The sequence below is a fragment of the Apis mellifera genome, linkage group LG9, assembly GCF_003254395.2.
Source record: "Apis mellifera strain DH4 linkage group LG9, Amel_HAv3.1, whole genome shotgun sequence".
In the NCBI taxonomy this organism is placed as follows: domain Eukaryota; kingdom Metazoa; phylum Arthropoda; class Insecta; order Hymenoptera; family Apidae; genus Apis; species Apis mellifera.
This window is the reverse complement of record NC_037646.1, coordinates 1,587,717-1,605,781: the sequence shown is the minus strand read 5'-3', so window position 1 is coordinate 1,605,781 and position 18,065 is coordinate 1,587,717. Positions and strand designations below refer to the sequence as shown.

Below are 18,065 nucleotides of genomic sequence, written 5' to 3'. Positions count from 1 at the left end.
ATAACAATTTTGATTACTCATATTTTTTTTCAATTATTATCATATATATAATATAAACAAATACAAATATTATACATTGTTAAAATAAAAATTGATAAATAATATGGTTATTATTATTTATTATTTATATATTATAAATATACTTGAAAAAGTATTTAAAAATTGTCTTTTACATACTTAATTTAATAAAATAAAAAATAAATTTAAACAGAATGTAAATAGTGAATAGAAACTTAAACAACTTCAGGGCAAACAAAAAAAAATAAAGTGAATTGTAGTGTGCTTGATTTTAAATTTTCATAGTAAATATTTGATATAAAAATTTATAATAAAATTAATATAAAAAATATTAATTTTTAATAAAATATAATTATCATTTGTTTTATAATTAATTTATACAATATACTTTTAATAAGCCATTTATTAATTTTACCAGTTATAGTTATTATTTAGTTTTATTGTTGTGGAAAGTATTTATTATGTTCGTTATAAAACTATATTGTTTTATATAATCGAAAAATTTTTAAATTATTATTTTAAATATAAAAATAAAATAATAAAATATTACGCATTTTATATTTTATTTTTTTTTTTCATTTTATATTTTAAAAATGATTTATAAAAACTTTATAAAACATTATATGATATGTATAATGTATAAATTAAATTTTAAAGTATTTTTATTATAATTTTATATAATATAATCTTATTATAATTATATATAATATTTTTTTCAATCATTCAATTAATAAATGATTTTATATTTTAATTATGGTATAATTTTTATCATATAATAAATATTTTATTTTTATATTCAATGCATAATAGGTTTAAAAATTGATACAACAAAAATTTATTAAATTTCAATTATAATTGAAATATAATGTCGACCTTAAAAACAAAAGGATGTCTTTTTTTGGCTTCTTCTCTTTGCGATGGTTTAGAAGATAATAATATAAAGTAAGATCTTCAAAATTTAAAAAAAAAATTAAAAATTTAGATTGATATTATTATATAATTTACATATTATTATATTTCTTATATTTCAAAATTTTTATTTATTTATTTATTTTAATAGACAAGTAACTACTTTACTTTTAAATAAAGAAGCAAATCCAAATATTCTAATTCCTACATACGGAGTGACTCCATTTCACTTAGTAATAGGTAATGATTCTGAAGCATTTGCAGAAGAAGTTACTAAATTATTTTTACGTCATGGAGGTAATCCAAATATCAGGTAATTAATTAAAATAAAATTAAAATAATTAATTTTTAATTTAAAATAAAATTGATTTTATATTTTGAAGAAAAATATATATATGAAAATATAAAAATATAATTTTTTCAATATATAATAATGAAATGCTATTTTAATTAATCTTATAGATCAATAGATGGATTAACTCCAGTTCATGTAGCAGCAGCATGGGGTAGAGCCACAGTTTTAGAGTTACTTTTAGCAAATGGTGGAGATCCTCTTTGTTTGGATGATGAAGGACGTAGTCCATTTCATTATGCATTTGATGGTAAATATTATAAAGCAATTGTAATACTTGGAAAATATTGTGATAATACTACAAAAGAAGAAAAACCAACAAAATATAAAATGACTTTTGGTATGTAAAAGAAAATAAATTAAATTTCAATATTTATAATTAATTAATAAATGAATAAAAATTAAATATTTTTTATAGATAAACTGATGATTAACACTGAAAACATAGTAGCTGAATATATTGTTCCAGAAATTTCAGATGTTATTGAAAGAAATATATTAATTGATACATTTAAAGAACATAAAGATGAAAAATTTACTGATATAAAACATATAAATACTTTTAATTTCAGTTACAATAATATAAATAATGATAATCAAGTTAATAATACAATGACGAATGCTGCAGAACTTCAAATTCGTGAAGAAATGGATAAGGAAAAGTTCTTAGTCAATGAAATTATTAATCAACTTTCAAATTCTTTAAAATCTAATTCTAAAGAAAATGAAATTAATGAGAAATATGAACAATTCAAAGAAATTTTATATGATACAAGTCCATCATCTACAATAAGTACTGATAATAATATGTCATATAATATAAAAGATAAATTTTCATTAAAAATAAAAGTAAGAAAACGATTTATTACTCGTCGAAAAAATTTTTGTCAAAACAATAATATTAAAATTCCATTAATATCTGTATATGATCCAAGTGATTCTATTATAAGTAAATCGCCTAATTTTTTATCAAATAAATCAATAGAGATGGAACAAAAATACTTATCTCCAAAAATATCAAATAAAGAATTAAAATTTAAAACTTTTACACCTTGTATAACAAAAAATCGATCATTTCGATCAGAAGAATTTAATTTAGGAAAAGAAGTAGCAAGATCTACTCCAAGAAGAAAAAAACGATTTTATAGACAATATTCGTCACTTAGGAAACTCAGAAAAAATAATAAATTTATTTCTTCAGATAATACAAGTCCTGATGCAACGAATTCTTTGTCACCAAATCAAAGTTGTGTAAAAGACTTGGATTATAAATTTAATAAAAACCTGGCAATAAAATTACATGAAAATAAATATGATGAGGATATGCCAATAAGTTCGAAGAAAAATGAAGTTAATGTTAAAACATGTATATCACAAAAAAATTTAATAGAAGAACTTAATAATAATTTTAGAACTTTAAACATAAAAAAAATAGATTTTAATAAAAAAAATAAAGAACATTTAAAGGAATATATTTTACAAGAAAAATTTTCAGATAAAGAAGTAGAATTAAAAGTTAATAATACTATAAATACTTTAAATACTTATAAAGAAAATTTGAATACTTTTCTTTCAAGGTAAGATTATTTATATCCGATATTTATCTATATTTAACAATTATTTCAAATTTTATTTTAAATGTTATTTTAATTTTTATGATATTGCAATGTCTGAGATTTTATCACAAAAATATTTAATATTTTGAATTTAATAAATTATTTTTAATAGTTTCAGATCACAGTCATATGTTAGTGTACAAGAAGAATATAAATACGAAAACACAGATGAAGGTGTAATTTTCTTAGAACGTAGAATTTATACATTATCACCATGGTAAGATAAAAGTATTCTTTTGAATAATATCAATGTTTGATTGATATTATATATATATATTATAACATAAAATTTAATGATTATCATAAAATCATCAGAAGATTATCTGAAATATGAAATATTAGTTTTTAATATTTCATGCATATACATTTATTGTATATATATATATATAATAAATTTCAATATTATTAAATTATTAATGAATTCTTAAAACATTGCTTGAATACATAAAAATAAAATTTGTTTTAATAATTTCAATTTCTATTTATTTTTTTAAATCAATCACGTTTATCGCAATAAACAAATATATGAAATTTCATTTTTTATTTTTATTTTGTCAAAACTTGTATTTTTTGAATATATAAATTGCTAAATTTAAAATTTCATATTTCAAATATTTTCTCTTCTTATGATTCATATCAAATTTTATTTTGATCAACTATAGTTTTATATTTTAGATAGTACAATTATATTTTTTGATAGTACAAAAAGAAATTATAATGTTCATATGGTTAAATATAATATTTTATTAATGATATTTTATAGTAATTATATTAGTGGAGGAGAAAATTATTAGCTTTTATTTATCTTCAATAAAGTGAAATTAAAAGTGAAAAACAAAAATAAAAAAATAGAGAAAAAAATTTAATTTCAATGAAATTTTCAAATTTCTAATAAATTTCATTCCAATTTTTAAAAAAAAAAAATTTCTATATCAATTTATTAATTAAAATATGATTAGTAAGAGAAATAATATAGTAATAAAGAAATTATGAGATTATAAAGTTTAATCTTTCAAAACAAAAATAAATAATGCAAAGAAATTTGAAATATTTTTTCTTTTAAAACGAAAATATTATAGTTTTTTTTTTTATTATACTTTGAATCAATCATCGCTTATTATTAATAATGAAATAATTGTTTTTATTTATTTACAGTAAATCTGCAAATTCTATTTCATCTGAAAAATTATGTAAGATTTATTTAATAATTATTTTATAACTTTTTATAGTATATAGTATATAATAACTTTTTTTATATAAATTTATTTAGGGCCTAAGTCATTAAATTTATCAATGAATCCAACAAATGAAATGCTACGAAAGGAACTAATTTATTATGGCGATAATCCTGGACCAATAACTAATACAACCAGGCAACTATATTTAAAGCGTCTCACCAAATTAAAAAGTGGAATATATAATTCATCATTCTTTGAAATTAATCATTCTTCATTTAAAATGGATTATTATGAATTTCAAATAAAACCATTCCTAATGTATGGAAATTGGGTTAATGATTTAGAAAGATATAAAATCATTGAAAAAAATGCTTTTAAAGAATTTTCCTTAGCAAGTCCTTCTAGAAAATGGAGAGAAGGAATGAATAAAACTTGCTTTAATTATTTACTTTTAGATCCACGTATAACAAAAGATTTACCTTCTCGTATAGAAAATCTAACAAAACCCATAGCTTGGACTACATTCCTTTCTGCTATTTTTTATGTGGGTAAAGGTACACGCAATAGACCATACTCCCATCTTAAAGATGCTTTTGATACATGGGTTTCAAATAAAAATTCTGAAAATGCAAAAATTCAACATATTTTAAGTATTTGGAATGCTGGATATGGAATTGTTTGTCTTCATATTTTTCAAAATAGTATTCCAGTAGAAGCTTATACACGTGAAGCTGCTATGATCGATGCTTTAGGAATACAAAAATTAAAAAATTGTAAAAATGGAGATTACTATGGAATAGTAGCAACATGGGATATAGAAGAAAAATGTAACTTTGGAAGATATTTATTATATCAAGCAATGCAAATATTTTTATATGAAGGAGAAAGACAAATATTACCTCAAAATTTATAGAACTTAAATATCATTTTTTCTGAAAGACTAATTCTTGCTTAGATGTATTAATATATATTATATTATGACTTTTGTGCGTGTATATGTGTGTATGCGCGCACGTGTACGTATATGTATGTATATAAATTTAAGAATATTTAAATAGGTGCAATAGAATGGAAGTAATTAATTTAATAAATAAAAAGACTGTAATAATAATTTTTTAAAATTATATTATTTTTTTATTCTAATATTCCATTATTCTTTTATTATATTAATTTACATTTTAAAAATATATAACATTACAGATATGGTCTGTCTGGTTCTATTTTTTTAAGTCTCAACAACCGTTTTTTAGGATACCATCTATGTTTTGTAGTGTATGTCATTTTACGAAGTTCTTCAATAACAACTTCTTTTCTCTTATGCTTAAAAACATCAGCAATTTCTTTTTCACCAATACATAAAATAGAATTTGATAAAGTTTCTTTTTCTTGTGGTAGTGGTAATGAACATTTGTAAGGAAATTCTCGTTCTGGATGCCAACAGATAATCATATCATTACTCATTGGTATGACAAATTCTGGAGGTAATTTAAAAGAACTGAGACATCGTTTACAGAATATATTAATTGTGCGTCCAACACTTAAGACAGCATTCATCTATTTAAAAATAATTAAATTATTATATAAATATAATTAAAAATATATTATATAAATAATTATTATATAAATATATTTTTATAATTATTTATAAATAATGTACATAAGCAAAAATATATATATTATAAAATGAAAATTTCAAAATAACCTTAAACTGCTAAAAAAAAATTAGAATAAATATTTATATATCACAGTACGTATATTTTAAATTATTAAAAATATTATAATATATTTGAAATAAAATATGTTATGTTACTTAATAAGATTCGTTTTATTAATTGTTACACATTCTATGTATATATGTTGTTATACAATTGTTAGAAATATCGAAATAAAATGGTTTCCAATGATATCAAAAGATAACAGTGTAAGAAAATGATTTATTAAACGAAGGTATTGTTAAACATGGATTTTAGTTGCTATTCCTACTATTTCTAAATGTGATTCAATTCTTTTTCAATAAAGAATAGAGAAGAATACGAAAAGAATACGTAACCTTTTATTATCTTCATGGGACGATGTTTAATTTTTAGATTGTTTAACTTTATAGTGTTGTATCTTGGATTTTTTTTGATTTTGCAATTTTAAAATAAATAATAGGATTTAAGTAAAATATTTAATAAATTAAAATATTTGATATTTTTGTATTAATATAATTTAAAAATTATTTAAAATTTATAATTCATATATATATATATATATATATGTAATAATAGCGGTAGCAATATAGTAAGAAATAATTATTTCGCAATGTATAATCGAAGGATCCAGATTTCAAATTTTGATTTGAAATGCAATTTATATAAAAAAATGTAAAATCTACAATAAAATTATTATAACAAAAATAAATAAGCTATTGAAATATAAAAATTCAATTATAATATAATTAAAAGAAAAAGAAATGTCATCAATGTTTCCAGACAAAAGAAATATTGATAAAAAAATCTAAAAAAAGCAAAATTAAAAATTTGTTTGGATATTATTATAGTAATAAAAATTTTTATTTATTAAATATTCAATATTTTATTGAAATGTATAAAATAACTTGGCCTGATTCAAATATAGTAAAAAATATGTTTTTAAAAAGAATAAAAATAATATTATAAAAAATATTATTAAATTTATTAAAACAGATATAAATGTTATAAAATAAATACCTCTCATTAATATATGATATACTAATATATAAGAGCTTTGATATATCAGATGTTAAAATTTTATGAATTTTAATACATATTGAAATATTGAATCAAGATTCAAAGTGGCATTATAGAAAATTTATATAAGTGCTTTAAATTAGATATTATAATCTATATATTATGCATTATATAGACTATATATTATAGACTACATATTATAAATATAACTTATTATAGAAAAATAATATATTTGAATAATAATGTAATATATATATGTAATGTTGGAAATTATTATTTTTCCATGCATTTATTATTCGGTGGATATTATGCAATAATTTACCTGAAAAATTCAATTATATACAATATTTTTCACAAAATTCAAAGAAAGACAAGAAATTTTAAAAAATATTAAAAAATTCATGCAAAAGAAACAAAAGAAAATATTTTAATCATTCATGAGCTAATAACTGATACTATTATATCCTGCTAATGCATGAAAAAAGTACTATAGTAATGAACATAAATATTTTTATTAAAAAAATATAAAAAAATACTTTGATTATTTTCAATTTATTTAAGTATTTAATTTTTACCAATTTACTTAAAGTTTTTATCAAAGTACAATTATTTTACAATTTTTAAAACTTAATCTATGTGTTACATATAACTTTGCACAAATATTTGCAAATTTTAATATATAATTTCAAAGTATATCAATAGTAATACAATTTTAATATCTTGCTTCTTGAATATTTTAGATTTTTTTTAAAGTAGAAATTTTCTAAAAAATTCTGCATAATAGATAATTTATATAAAATTAATATCAACAATGAAAAAAATCTATTTTCTTTAGAATCCATTATTATTAGTACCAGTTTTAGAAATAATAAAAAAAATTAAGAGTTTAAATTCAGTTAAAAACAATGAAAAAATAATAAAATTTATTAAATTTTTTTAATATTCAAAAATTGGTTAAAAAATTAAATAAATATAAGAATTTCTTTTAATTTAATTATATTAAATTTCTTTTAAAATACTGTTATTTAATAAGAAATTTTTATATTTATTTAAATTTATAATCAATTTTTAATAAAAAATTTTGAATATAACTATATGGAATCCAATATAAATATATAGAAATTACAAAGTTATTAGATATAAGTTTTATTAGATAAAGTTATTATATATTGAATAAAACAAATTTCATAGAGCTTTAGACTTGAATATATAATGTTGCCATTTTTTTAAAACTAAAAAGAAATTATAATTAAGATAAATTTTAATATAAAATTATAATTGAAAATCTTAGAGAGAAATTGATTTTTAAAAAATTATTAATGTAATAATTTTATATTTATAATATTACTGCATTTTAATATAAACATGGAAATATATTTTTTAACTATAACACAAAAAAAAATTTTAAATAAATTAAAAACAGAAACAATATGAAAATGAAAATTAGAAGAATATACTAAAAATTTCAAAATATATAAAATAGATAAAAAACATGTTAGAATTATTTAATATTTATAAAAAATAAATAATAAAAATTTTATTTTTTTTAGCAAACAAAATGATTTTTAAAAAATAAATTTATAAATCGTATATTGTACATGTAAAAATATTAATAAATTTTATTTTGTATTATAATTTTTATTTATTGTATATTATTTGTCTGTAAAATTTACATATATATAATTTTTTAAATCGATGAATTATAATAATTATGATCGAATTTTATAAAATTTATAAAATTTAAAAAAAAATCTAAATTTTTTTTATACTTTAATCAAAATTTTTGATATTATATATTGTCTGAGAATAATATAATTTATAATAATTGCATTATTATTGTAACTATATTTTTATATAATAAAAAATTGTTTAAAAAATGTAAATTATTCAAAAAATATTTTTTAAACATTTTGTATATTAGATGCTTTTAAAATATAATTCAAAACATTTATTGTTATTTTTTCAAGTCATTATGTTTAGAATTTTTCTATTATTTTAATAAAATTTTTAATCTTCAAACATTCTTGCAATTTCAAAATTTAAAATATTGATAATTTTTAATAATTATTAAACTATATATATATATATATATATATATATATATATATATATATATATATATATATATATTATTATTTAAAAAATTAGATAGTAAAAGGAAAAATTTGATAAAAATAAAAATATTGAAAGTTTTCTTTCTATTATTTTTTACTTCGCGACTGTTAATATGGTTACCACATAATTGAAACATAAATAAATCTTTTAGTATTGCAAGAAAAAGTTTAAAGAAGAAGATTAAAAATTTTATATATACATATATAGATTAATTTTATTTAAGTGAATATATAAAAAGATAAAAAATAATATTTTTTTTAAAAAACAGTTTCTAAATAATTAAAAAATTCATAATAGAGCGCAATATTGTGTTTGAATTATGGCAACTACATTACATATTCTGAATCCAAATGATAATTTGATGAAAAAATTTCAAGAAACATTACATGCACATTTATTACATGTTGATAATAAACTTTCAGAAGAAATACTCAATCTTGTAAGTAAATGAATATAAAAATATATATTTATAAATAATATATTTATGTTTAATATTTACAGAAATTTTGTTACAATTCATATTTATATTTAAATAAAAATATATTTTTATAAAATATAAATATAATTATATATTTTTAGGAAACATCAATAAAATGTGCAGAAAAAGAATTAGAGTCAGAAGCTATACAACTTTATCAAATGCAGCAAGATGTTCAACATCAACATACAATATTACAACAATATATACAAGCATTGTCAAAAGTCACATTTTTGAGAGAAAAAAAAAATAACAATATAGAAAATGCTAAAGAAATTCTAAAACAAAATTATTCAAAATTGAAAGAAGAAAAAGATAAAAAAGAAAAACTATCTCAAAAATTAAAAAATATGTTGGAATTTCATTCTTATTTATCTAAATGGGAGAAAGAATTAAATAATCATTTAATTATATCTAAACAATTATCATTACAAGATATTAATAGAAATAAGATATTGATTAATAAAAAACAACAAAGAGATTTCATATTATATCGATTAAAAGAAGAAATATGGAAAATTGAATCAGAAATAGCTTATTTTGATGAGCAATTACAAATTAAAAATAAAGAAAAAGAAGATGCTAATAAAATGATAATTGATGCAAATACAGATTTAGAAACTCTGCATACAGAACATAAAGATTTACATAATATATGGAAATCTGTAGTAACTAATATTTCTAAAAGAAGTAATATTCACGATCAATTATATTTTGAACAAAAGTAAATATTAAAAAAAAAAAAAATTAAAAGAAAAAAATTATATATTATTATATATATATATATATATATTAGTGTATTATATACAATGTACTCCCATTTAAAAATAAAATATATATATGTATATAATATTTTTTAATTACATTTAAAATTAAATATAATATAATATAATATTATTAATATATTAAAATATAAAAGTTATTGCTATAATAATTATTAATAATATAATATAATCATATTTTAACTAATTATTTAAAGCAATAAGTGGGAGTAACTAAGTAAGTGGGAGTAGTTTATTGTATATAAATTCACGATTTTATAAATAATTTGAAATATATTTTAATAAATTAAAATAAAATTAAAAATTTTGTTTATATTTTAAGATAAATAATTCTTTCTTTATATTAAATTTATTTTCTTTTTTGTTTATATTGAATTTTTCATAGAAAAAAACGAATTCATATGAATTATATTTTTTATATTTTTTTAATTTACTGAAAAATTAATTTTTTTAGAGAAGCACATAAATTATACAATGGATTGTTATTAGAAATACAAAAAGTAAATAAAGAAATAGAAAAAGAAATGGAAAATAATGAATATTTGACATCGTGGAACTTTCGAATAGAAAATAATATTAAAATTACATCACGAGCAATATCAGTATATAATGAAAAAATTGCAAAAAATAAAGAAGAATTATTAAATTTAACTAAAATTAATGAACAAACAGAATATGATTATAATGTTATACTTAGTGTATGTTAAATATGTTATAATTATTAAATTAAAATATTACAACTATTATTATAAACTGATATAATTTCAGAAATATCAAAATTATCTTTATGAAGAAGAACAAATAAGTAAAAAACTTGAAACTACTTTTCAAAAACAAAATAATTTAGAAAAAACAATATTTGAAAAATTAGAAGAAAAACTTTTATGCAATAAGACAACTAAATATATAAATGAATTATTAATGAGTACAAAAAATATTGTATTAGAATATGAAATTTCAATTGCACGTATAGAAAATACATATGGAAACAATCTGTTACAATTAGAAAAACTTAAAAATCTCATTGAAATTAAAAAAACAGAATTATTGGAATTGACACAGAAGAATACTGGGAAAGAAAAACAAATAGATGAATTACAAAAAGAAACAAAAAAATATGAAGCAATGATAGGAAAGTCACAAACAAAACTTCTTGGAATAAATAAACTTATTGAGCAGGTTGTACATTTTTTTCTTTTATTGTTTTTAATTCAAAATATAATTTCATTATATTTTATTACATTACAAATTATATATTTATACATAAACAATTTTAGATATTACCAAGTATTGGTGGAGAAGAATTGAGTCCACAAGATTTAAAAATTGTTAGTTTAGAAAAAAATATTCAAGAACTTCAACAAAATATTAAAAAAGCACAACAATTTTGGTTACGTCAACAAGGTTTTTTCGTTTCATTAAGTCAACAAAGAGAATCACAGTTAAGAGAATTAAATCTTCTTGAAAAGGAAATTATGATAATAGGACAAAAAAATTTTAAATTGGAATATGCATTAGAAATGCTTACAAAGGAAGAAGCAAATGTAAATAAAATTATAACTTCTCTTAATCAAAAATTATCCCGTATGAATTCAAATTTAGTAGTACAAAAAGATTTAGAAAAGGAATTGGAAGATAAAAATTGTATAATGAAAAATGAATGTCTTTTATCTTTTCAAGAATTAGAATTAGAAGTTATAAAAATACAAAGTGATTTAAAAAATTTATGTACAGAGAAAATTTTACTTAAGGAAGAATTAAATTCTGCACAACAAGAAAGTTTAGCATGGGAAAAAAAGGTAATTTATCTTTTATTACAATATCATTTATTTCTTTATAATTATTATAATATTAATATAATTAAGGTACAATTATTACAAGATACGATTAAAAATATGAAAGAAGAATCAAGTACTGGAGGTATAGCTTCAATGAAAAGTGAAATTCATAGAATGGAAATGAGACTTTCTTATTTAAAAAAAATTCAAGAAAAATTAATTCATGATATGAATCTTTGCATTACAAGAAGAGATATTATAGTTGACAAAATGTTTGGTAAACTTAAAAAGAATCCAAAAGTAAAACATAACGAAAAGATTATAATGTATAAACGTTTATCTGATCAAAAAGTAAAAATCAAACAATTTTTAAAGGTAAATCAAAATAATTAATTTTTATAAGATTATTATATATTTTATTATTTTATAAATTATTATTTATATTTATATATTATATATTTTATTTATTAACAGATTACAAAACAAACTGGCAATATGGTAGAAAAATTAAAAATTCAAATAACAAGCATTCAGGATAAATTAATTAAATGTCAAGAATTTTTACAAAATCTAAAAATACATGTTCAAACTATAGAAAACGAAATTGAACAAATGGAATTATTAAAATATCACGTATGTTTTTAGATATCATTAAAAAAATTATTCTATAATTATTCTATAATTTTTTTAATGTTACTTTTCAAATTTTAGAATTTACATAGTTTAGTTCTTAAGCAAAGAAAAGTAAAACAATTATATGATATAAAAAATGGTATATATAAAATGATTTATAAAAACGAAAATATAATCGAAGAAAATTTGCAAAGAGAACATTATTGTAGAGAATATTTAAAATGTACATTAGAAAAAACTAATCATGATTTTCCAACATTAAAAAATAGCATAAAAAGAGTATTACTTACTTTGCAAACATTTTAAAAAATTAATGAATGTATAAGATAAGGTAAAATAATTATTATGTTATCATAAATGAATACAAAGGTACAAAGTTCTAGTAACCATTTTAAGGAATTATTTTACCAAGTTACAATAGAATAATATCACATAAAATTTTTCAATGTTATAAAAAATATAATTTGAAATTATATATTTAAATATTTATTAATATTTAAAGAAATATTAAAGAAATAAAAAATTTGATAAAAATTGAAAGATTAAAAATATTGATTATAATGATCTAAGAAGAATAAAGAAAATATAGATAAGAACTTTATATTTAGCAAATGCGATAGACGAATCACAAATTCGATCAAGATTAATTTTAATCCAGTCATATCACTGATATGAAATATTAAGGTAAATCATCAAATTATCATTACTGTCTATAAATCGTATATAATATATAATATAATCATATATAATCGTATATAATCGAAAAAAAGATAAACATAAAAACATTTTTATTTTAAGTCGATTTTCTAAATTTTTCTAATTTTATTTATTTATATCACAATATATATGCAATATATAATAGTGCAAACTATAATAAAAAGATAAAAAATATTTTGTTTCATTACTTATAGTAATAATAATAGATGATACTACTGTAAAAGAATAAATATTTAATTTAATATAAATAAAATTCTATTAGCAATTCTACTAGGTTTAAATTCAAATAAAATGTAAGTAATTATTCTATGTTTAAAATATTTAAAATATTTCATTAAGATTTTAAGTTTTTTTATCTGATTATATCGCATATTTGCTGCAAGAGTAGACATGATTCAAAAATTACAATTTTAAAATAAATTTAATAATTTTAAATTATTATAAGAATATCAAAATACCAAATTGAAATTTTATAGTTTAGAAATTCATTTATAGAATTCTACTAGTTACAAGCAACATAATTTTTTTTTATTAATAATTCAATAAATATAAATTTTAAATTATATTATTTTTCCAGCAAATATGCAATAAGTTTTGACAATTATTTAAAAAATCTCATAAATAAAATTAAATTATTTATTTTTAGCTATTTATTGAAATAATTTCAAGAAAATGAATGAGAATCATCTTGGAATTTCACAACAAATTTTAATTTCTAATACTGGAGATCAAGTTGTATCATCAACTAACAGATTAGTTCAATATATTGCTAGTTTGGCATCAACACTTGGAGCCTTAGCAGCTGGAATGACATTAGCATGGACTTCTTCTGCTGGTGATGATGGCAAAAATCTAGAATCTTTATATGATATACATATATCTAAAGATGAATTTTCATGGATTAGCTCATTAGTTGCAATAGGTTCAGCAGTGATATGTATTCCTATTGGTATTCTTACTGATATGATAGGAAGAAAATATTCAATGCTCTTGATGGTGGTACCTTTTACTATAGGTTGGTTACTTATAATTTTTGCCAAATCTGTGATTATGTTTTATATTGGTAGATTCATTACTGGTCTTAGTGGTGGAGCCTTTTGTGTAGCAGCACCAATATATACAGCAGAAATAGCTGAAAATGAGATCCGTGGAACTCTTGGATCATATTTTCAATTACTTCTTACTACAGGCATTCTTTTATCATATATTTTAGGAACTTTTGTTAATATGCGAATATTGTCTATTATATCTGCTCTTGTACCACTTATTTTTTTTGTAGTTTTTATGTTTATGCCAGAATCACCATCTTATTATTTAAAAAAAGGTAATGAAAAATTTGCTAGAAAAAATTTAATTAAATTACGTGGTATTCAATATAATATAGAAAATGAGTTACAAAATCAAAAAGATGCATTAGAAGAAACTAATAAAAATTCGGTTTCTTTTTGGATTTTAATTAAATCTAAAACGACTTTAAAAAGTTTTATAATCGCTTATGGTTTAATGTTTTTTCAACAATTAAGTGGCGTTAATGTTGTTATATTCTATACTAACAGTATTTTTGAAAAAGCTAATACTGGTTTAAATCCTAGTTACTCAACTATTATAGTAGGTGTAATGCAAGTCTTGGCTGTATTTGTAAGTACATTAATAGTAGATCATGCAGGTAGAAGAATATTATTATTGATATCTATAATATTTTTATGCTTAACATCTTGTACACTTGGAATTTATTTCTATCTTTTAAAAAATGAAGTAGATGTTAATTCAATTAAGTGGTTACCTTTAGTTTCTGTATGTATTTTTATTATTATGTTCAATATGGGTTTTGGTCCACTTCCATGGATGATGATGGGTGAAATTTTTGCACCAGAAGTAAAGAGTGTAGCTGCAAGTAGTGCTTGTCTTTTTAATTGGATATTGGTTTTTATTGTAACTAAATTCTTCAGTGATCTTTCAAAGACAATTGATCTTGATGCTACATTTTGGTTATTTGCTGTAATTTGTCTTATTGGAACTTTTTTTGTATACTTTATAGTTCCTGAAACAAAAGGTAAATCTTTGGAAGAAATTCAAAGAGAATTAAATAACTTATAATATTATTGTTTAAAAATATTTATCTATAAAATTTATCAATTAATGGATAAAATTATTAACAATTAATAATGTTGTTTTTGTGAATTTAAAAATAAATCATTTACTATAAGATATCTACAGTTTTTAAATTATTTATATTGTAAAACTGTATAATCTACTATGTAAATAGATTATATTAAAAAATATAAAATTATATATAAAATATAGATTATATAAAAAGATATAAAATAGTTGATATTTGCCGAAATATATATACAGGATGTTTATAAAAATCTATAGAAGCAAATCAAAATACACTTCTATAAAATTTTAAATTAAAAAGATTAAATATGTTTTTATATGCACAATTATTTTTCTATTTTCATATATCAAGAAAATCCGAAATATTAATGATATTTGAATCAATTTGAATTTCAGATTATTAAATTATCCAATCAAATCATTAATAAGTATTTATATTTATTTCACTTGCATTAAATATTTTTCATTTTTATGCAAAGAAATAATAGTCGATCTGGATATCACTTATTAATAATATAAATGAATATTACATTATACATTAATATTACATAATTACATATTACATATTCCATAAAAAATGCATACATATTGCAATTGCTTTTTTTATATGTTTGAATGAATATTACAAATTCATTAATTTTTTTTTATACTTTTATCTCTAATATACATTACATGAATGTTATGAACGAACTGAGTCCAGAACAAAATAAAATTATCTTAGTAACGAGAAAGATTAAATAATTAAAATAGAGATAAGATTTTTCCATTGATATTTTAATTGATTTATAAATTTCAAATTGATTCAAATATTATTAGTGACTTTCTTGTACACATAAGAATAAACAAGTTTATATATAGTAAAAAAATAAATATAGTAAAAATTAAGTATAGTAAAAAAATATATTCAATCTTTCTAATCTGAAATCTTATGAACCTATTTTGAGTGTTTTGATTTGTTCCTATGGATTTCGGTAAATAGGCAGATTGAATATCATACAACAATTCAACTATGGATTTAAATAATATATTATAATATTATGTTTGATAAAATAATTTATCTATAAATTTATGTAAAATTATATATATGTTAATATTCTAGAATTTACTAAAATTTATTCAAGATAAGTTTTTGTTAAATAAGAAGTTATATAATACGTTATATTATATTACACTGAAATTTATTTGAAATAATCAATTGTACATAAAAAAGTATCAGTATATTTATTTTCATGTTTGAAAATATTATTTGAATAATTAAATAAAATAAATAATTTGATATATAATTTTAATACTTAAAATATAATCTTGAATACTTTAATATTTTACTCTTAATATTTTGAAAAAACTACTGAAACCGATATATTATCAAAAACTAATTTTATTTTTTCGGTTATTTTATTGTGAAGAATAATAATAATTGTTTAATCGCTTCGTAACATAAACGAAATATTTCATAATATAATATCATTTATACAATGAGATATGTTACATATTATTAATGATTAATAATTAATATTGATAAAAATTTAGTTCAAAATTTATAGTAAATATATTATAGTATATATAAAATAAATTTGATAAAATTACTAAGTTTTATTAATAATAATAATAATAATATCTATTTATCAAATATAATAGTTAATAAGAATAAAATTTATATTAATATTAAAATTTATAAATTTATTTTACTAAAATTTAGTAAAATTTATTAATTTTTATATTATATTATATTATAATTTATAATTTTGTATTATAATATTAATAAAATACAATATTAATAACATATGAAATATTTCGTTCACAATCACAAAATGATTAAAAATTAAAATCAAAATATTTTTAATCATGTTTTTTTCTTAATAATTAAAATAATATAAAATATAGAAAATTTGTAAACATACAATATTGTAATAATACAATAAATTTATAAATTTACAATTTGTTGAATCTAAATATTAATAAGTCATTAACAATATCAAATAAATTATATCTTAATAATGATAAAATAAATTTAAGAGATCTAAATAATTTTTTAGTATTGATAGTATTAACAAGATTTTCAATCCACAAATTCAAAAAATTTCGAAACTTTAGAGATACATAATGTATACGTAAATATATATTATAATTTTTTTTTGCTATTCAATTTCATAAAAATTAATTTTAAAAATTAATTCAAAATGAAAATTTGGCTATTTTTCGATATTATATTATGATTCAAAAGAGAAAAAATTTTAAAATAAAAATTCTTTTAATAATATTATCATTTAGTAAAAAATTTATCAATTATTTATATGATGAAAAAAAAGTTATTATATAAAAACTTATAATTTTTTTTTTATTAATTTTATTTATTTTATATAATTTAAATACAAGTTTTTTTGTATTATTATTTTATTTCGCAAAAAAAAAATATAATCTAGAAAAAGAAATATTTGGATCTTATATAAATAATGTCATAATGGTAATTTTATTTACGTGTGCAATAATTTTTGTTTCAGTCATAAAATATTTATATAATATTTTGTACATTTAGTACATCTTTTAATTAGAAAAATAAAAACAAGTTGTAACATTTGAAATATAAAATTAACGATTTGCTAAATTTCGACAATCATCGGAATATTATCAATTATATCCCTTTTTTCATTTGCAAACAT

At 18.1% G+C, this 18,065-nt stretch overlaps 4 protein-coding genes and 1 long non-coding RNA gene across 7 annotated transcripts; 3 read left to right on the top strand and 2 right to left on the bottom strand.

Moving 5' to 3' along the window:
* The first annotated feature begins 220 nt into the window (after positions 1–220).
* Positions 221–5,146, top strand: LOC412510. The gene is made up of 8 exons (XM_026443052.1): positions 221–302; positions 829–960; positions 1,079–1,240; positions 1,390–1,619; positions 1,698–2,856; positions 3,008–3,112; positions 4,051–4,085; positions 4,166–5,146. The coding sequence occupies exons 2-8, from the start codon at positions 884–886 to the stop codon at positions 4,984–4,986; spliced, it is 2,589 nt and encodes an 862-aa protein (XP_026298837.1). The 5' UTR covers positions 221–302; positions 829–883; the 3' UTR covers positions 4,987–5,146.
* Positions 5,147–5,248: 102 nt separating this feature from the next.
* LOC102656685 (39S ribosomal protein L42, mitochondrial) lies at positions 5,249–6,281 on the bottom strand. 2 transcript variants are annotated; one of them, XM_026443050.1, is made up of 2 exons: positions 6,124–6,281; positions 5,249–5,627 (listed from the first exon to the last, which is right to left on the bottom strand). In XM_026443050.1, exon 2 carries the CDS (start codon positions 5,625–5,627, stop codon positions 5,268–5,270), a length of 360 nt encoding a protein of 119 aa, XP_026298835.1. In that variant the 5' UTR covers positions 6,124–6,281; the 3' UTR covers positions 5,249–5,267. The 2 variants fall into 2 exon arrangements, with proteins under 2 accessions (XP_026298835.1, XP_026298836.1); XM_026443051.1 differs by lacking the exon at positions 6,124–6,281 and adding an exon at positions 5,776–5,941.
* LOC100576439 (coiled-coil domain-containing protein 40) lies at positions 5,936–12,476 on the top strand. The gene is made up of 6 exons (XM_026442946.1): positions 5,936–6,020; positions 9,197–9,338; positions 9,479–10,101; positions 10,614–10,657; positions 11,537–11,743; positions 12,412–12,476. Exons 2-6 carry the CDS (start codon positions 9,219–9,221, stop codon positions 12,474–12,476), a joined length of 1,059 nt encoding a protein of 352 aa, XP_026298731.1. The 5' UTR covers positions 5,936–6,020; positions 9,197–9,218.
* A 500-nt stretch (positions 12,477–12,976) lies between these two features.
* On the top strand, positions 12,977–15,497 carry LOC551936 (facilitated trehalose transporter Tret1). 2 transcript variants are annotated; one of them, XM_624319.5, is made up of 2 exons: positions 12,977–13,254; positions 13,934–15,497. In XM_624319.5, the coding sequence occupies exon 2, from the start codon at positions 13,960–13,962 to the stop codon at positions 15,382–15,384; it is 1,425 nt and encodes a 474-aa protein (XP_624322.1). In that variant the 5' UTR covers positions 12,977–13,254; positions 13,934–13,959; the 3' UTR covers positions 15,385–15,497. The 2 variants fall into 2 exon arrangements, with proteins under 2 accessions (XP_624322.1, XP_016773033.1); XM_016917544.2 differs by lacking the exon at positions 12,977–13,254 and adding an exon at positions 13,531–13,580.
* On the bottom strand, positions 14,363–16,252 carry LOC107965832. The gene is made up of 3 exons (XR_001706280.2): positions 15,991–16,252; positions 15,071–15,328; positions 14,363–14,626 (listed from the first exon to the last, which is right to left on the bottom strand). It is a non-coding gene; the product is annotated as an uncharacterized LOC107965832 (long non-coding RNA).
* Positions 16,253–18,065: the final 1,813 nt, after the last annotated feature.

What these genes read in the sequence shown, in the direction of transcription:
- LOC100576439 (XM_026442946.1), top strand. Translation starts at nt 9,219, where the DNA reads ATGGCAACTACATTACATATTCTGAATCCAAATGATAATTTGATGAAA. An exon ending in CAATTATATTTTGAACAAAA is followed by an intron (nt 10,102 to 10,613) that starts GTAAATATTAAA and finishes TAATTTTTTTAG; the next exon opens with AGAAGCACATAAATTATACA. An exon ending in ATTGTTATTAGAAATACAAA is followed by an intron (nt 10,658 to 11,536) that starts AAGTAAATAAAG and finishes ATATTAAAAAAG; the next exon opens with CACAACAATTTTGGTTACGT.
- LOC412510 (XM_026443052.1), top strand. Translation starts at nt 884, where the DNA reads ATGTCGACCTTAAAAACAAAAGGATGTCTTTTTTTGGCTTCTTCTCTT. An exon ending in TTGAATACTTTTCTTTCAAG is followed by an intron (nt 2,857 to 3,007) that starts GTAAGATTATTT and finishes TATTTTTAATAG; the next exon opens with TTTCAGATCACAGTCATATG. An exon ending in ATTTATACATTATCACCATG is followed by an intron (nt 3,113 to 4,050) that starts GTAAGATAAAAG and finishes ATTTATTTACAG; the next exon opens with TAAATCTGCAAATTCTATTT.
- LOC551936 (XM_624319.5), top strand. Translation starts at nt 13,960, where the DNA reads ATGAATGAGAATCATCTTGGAATTTCACAACAAATTTTAATTTCTAAT.
- LOC102656685 (XM_026443050.1), bottom strand. Translation starts at nt 5,627, where the DNA reads ATGAATGCTGTCTTAAGTGTTGGACGCACAATTAATATATTCTGTAAA.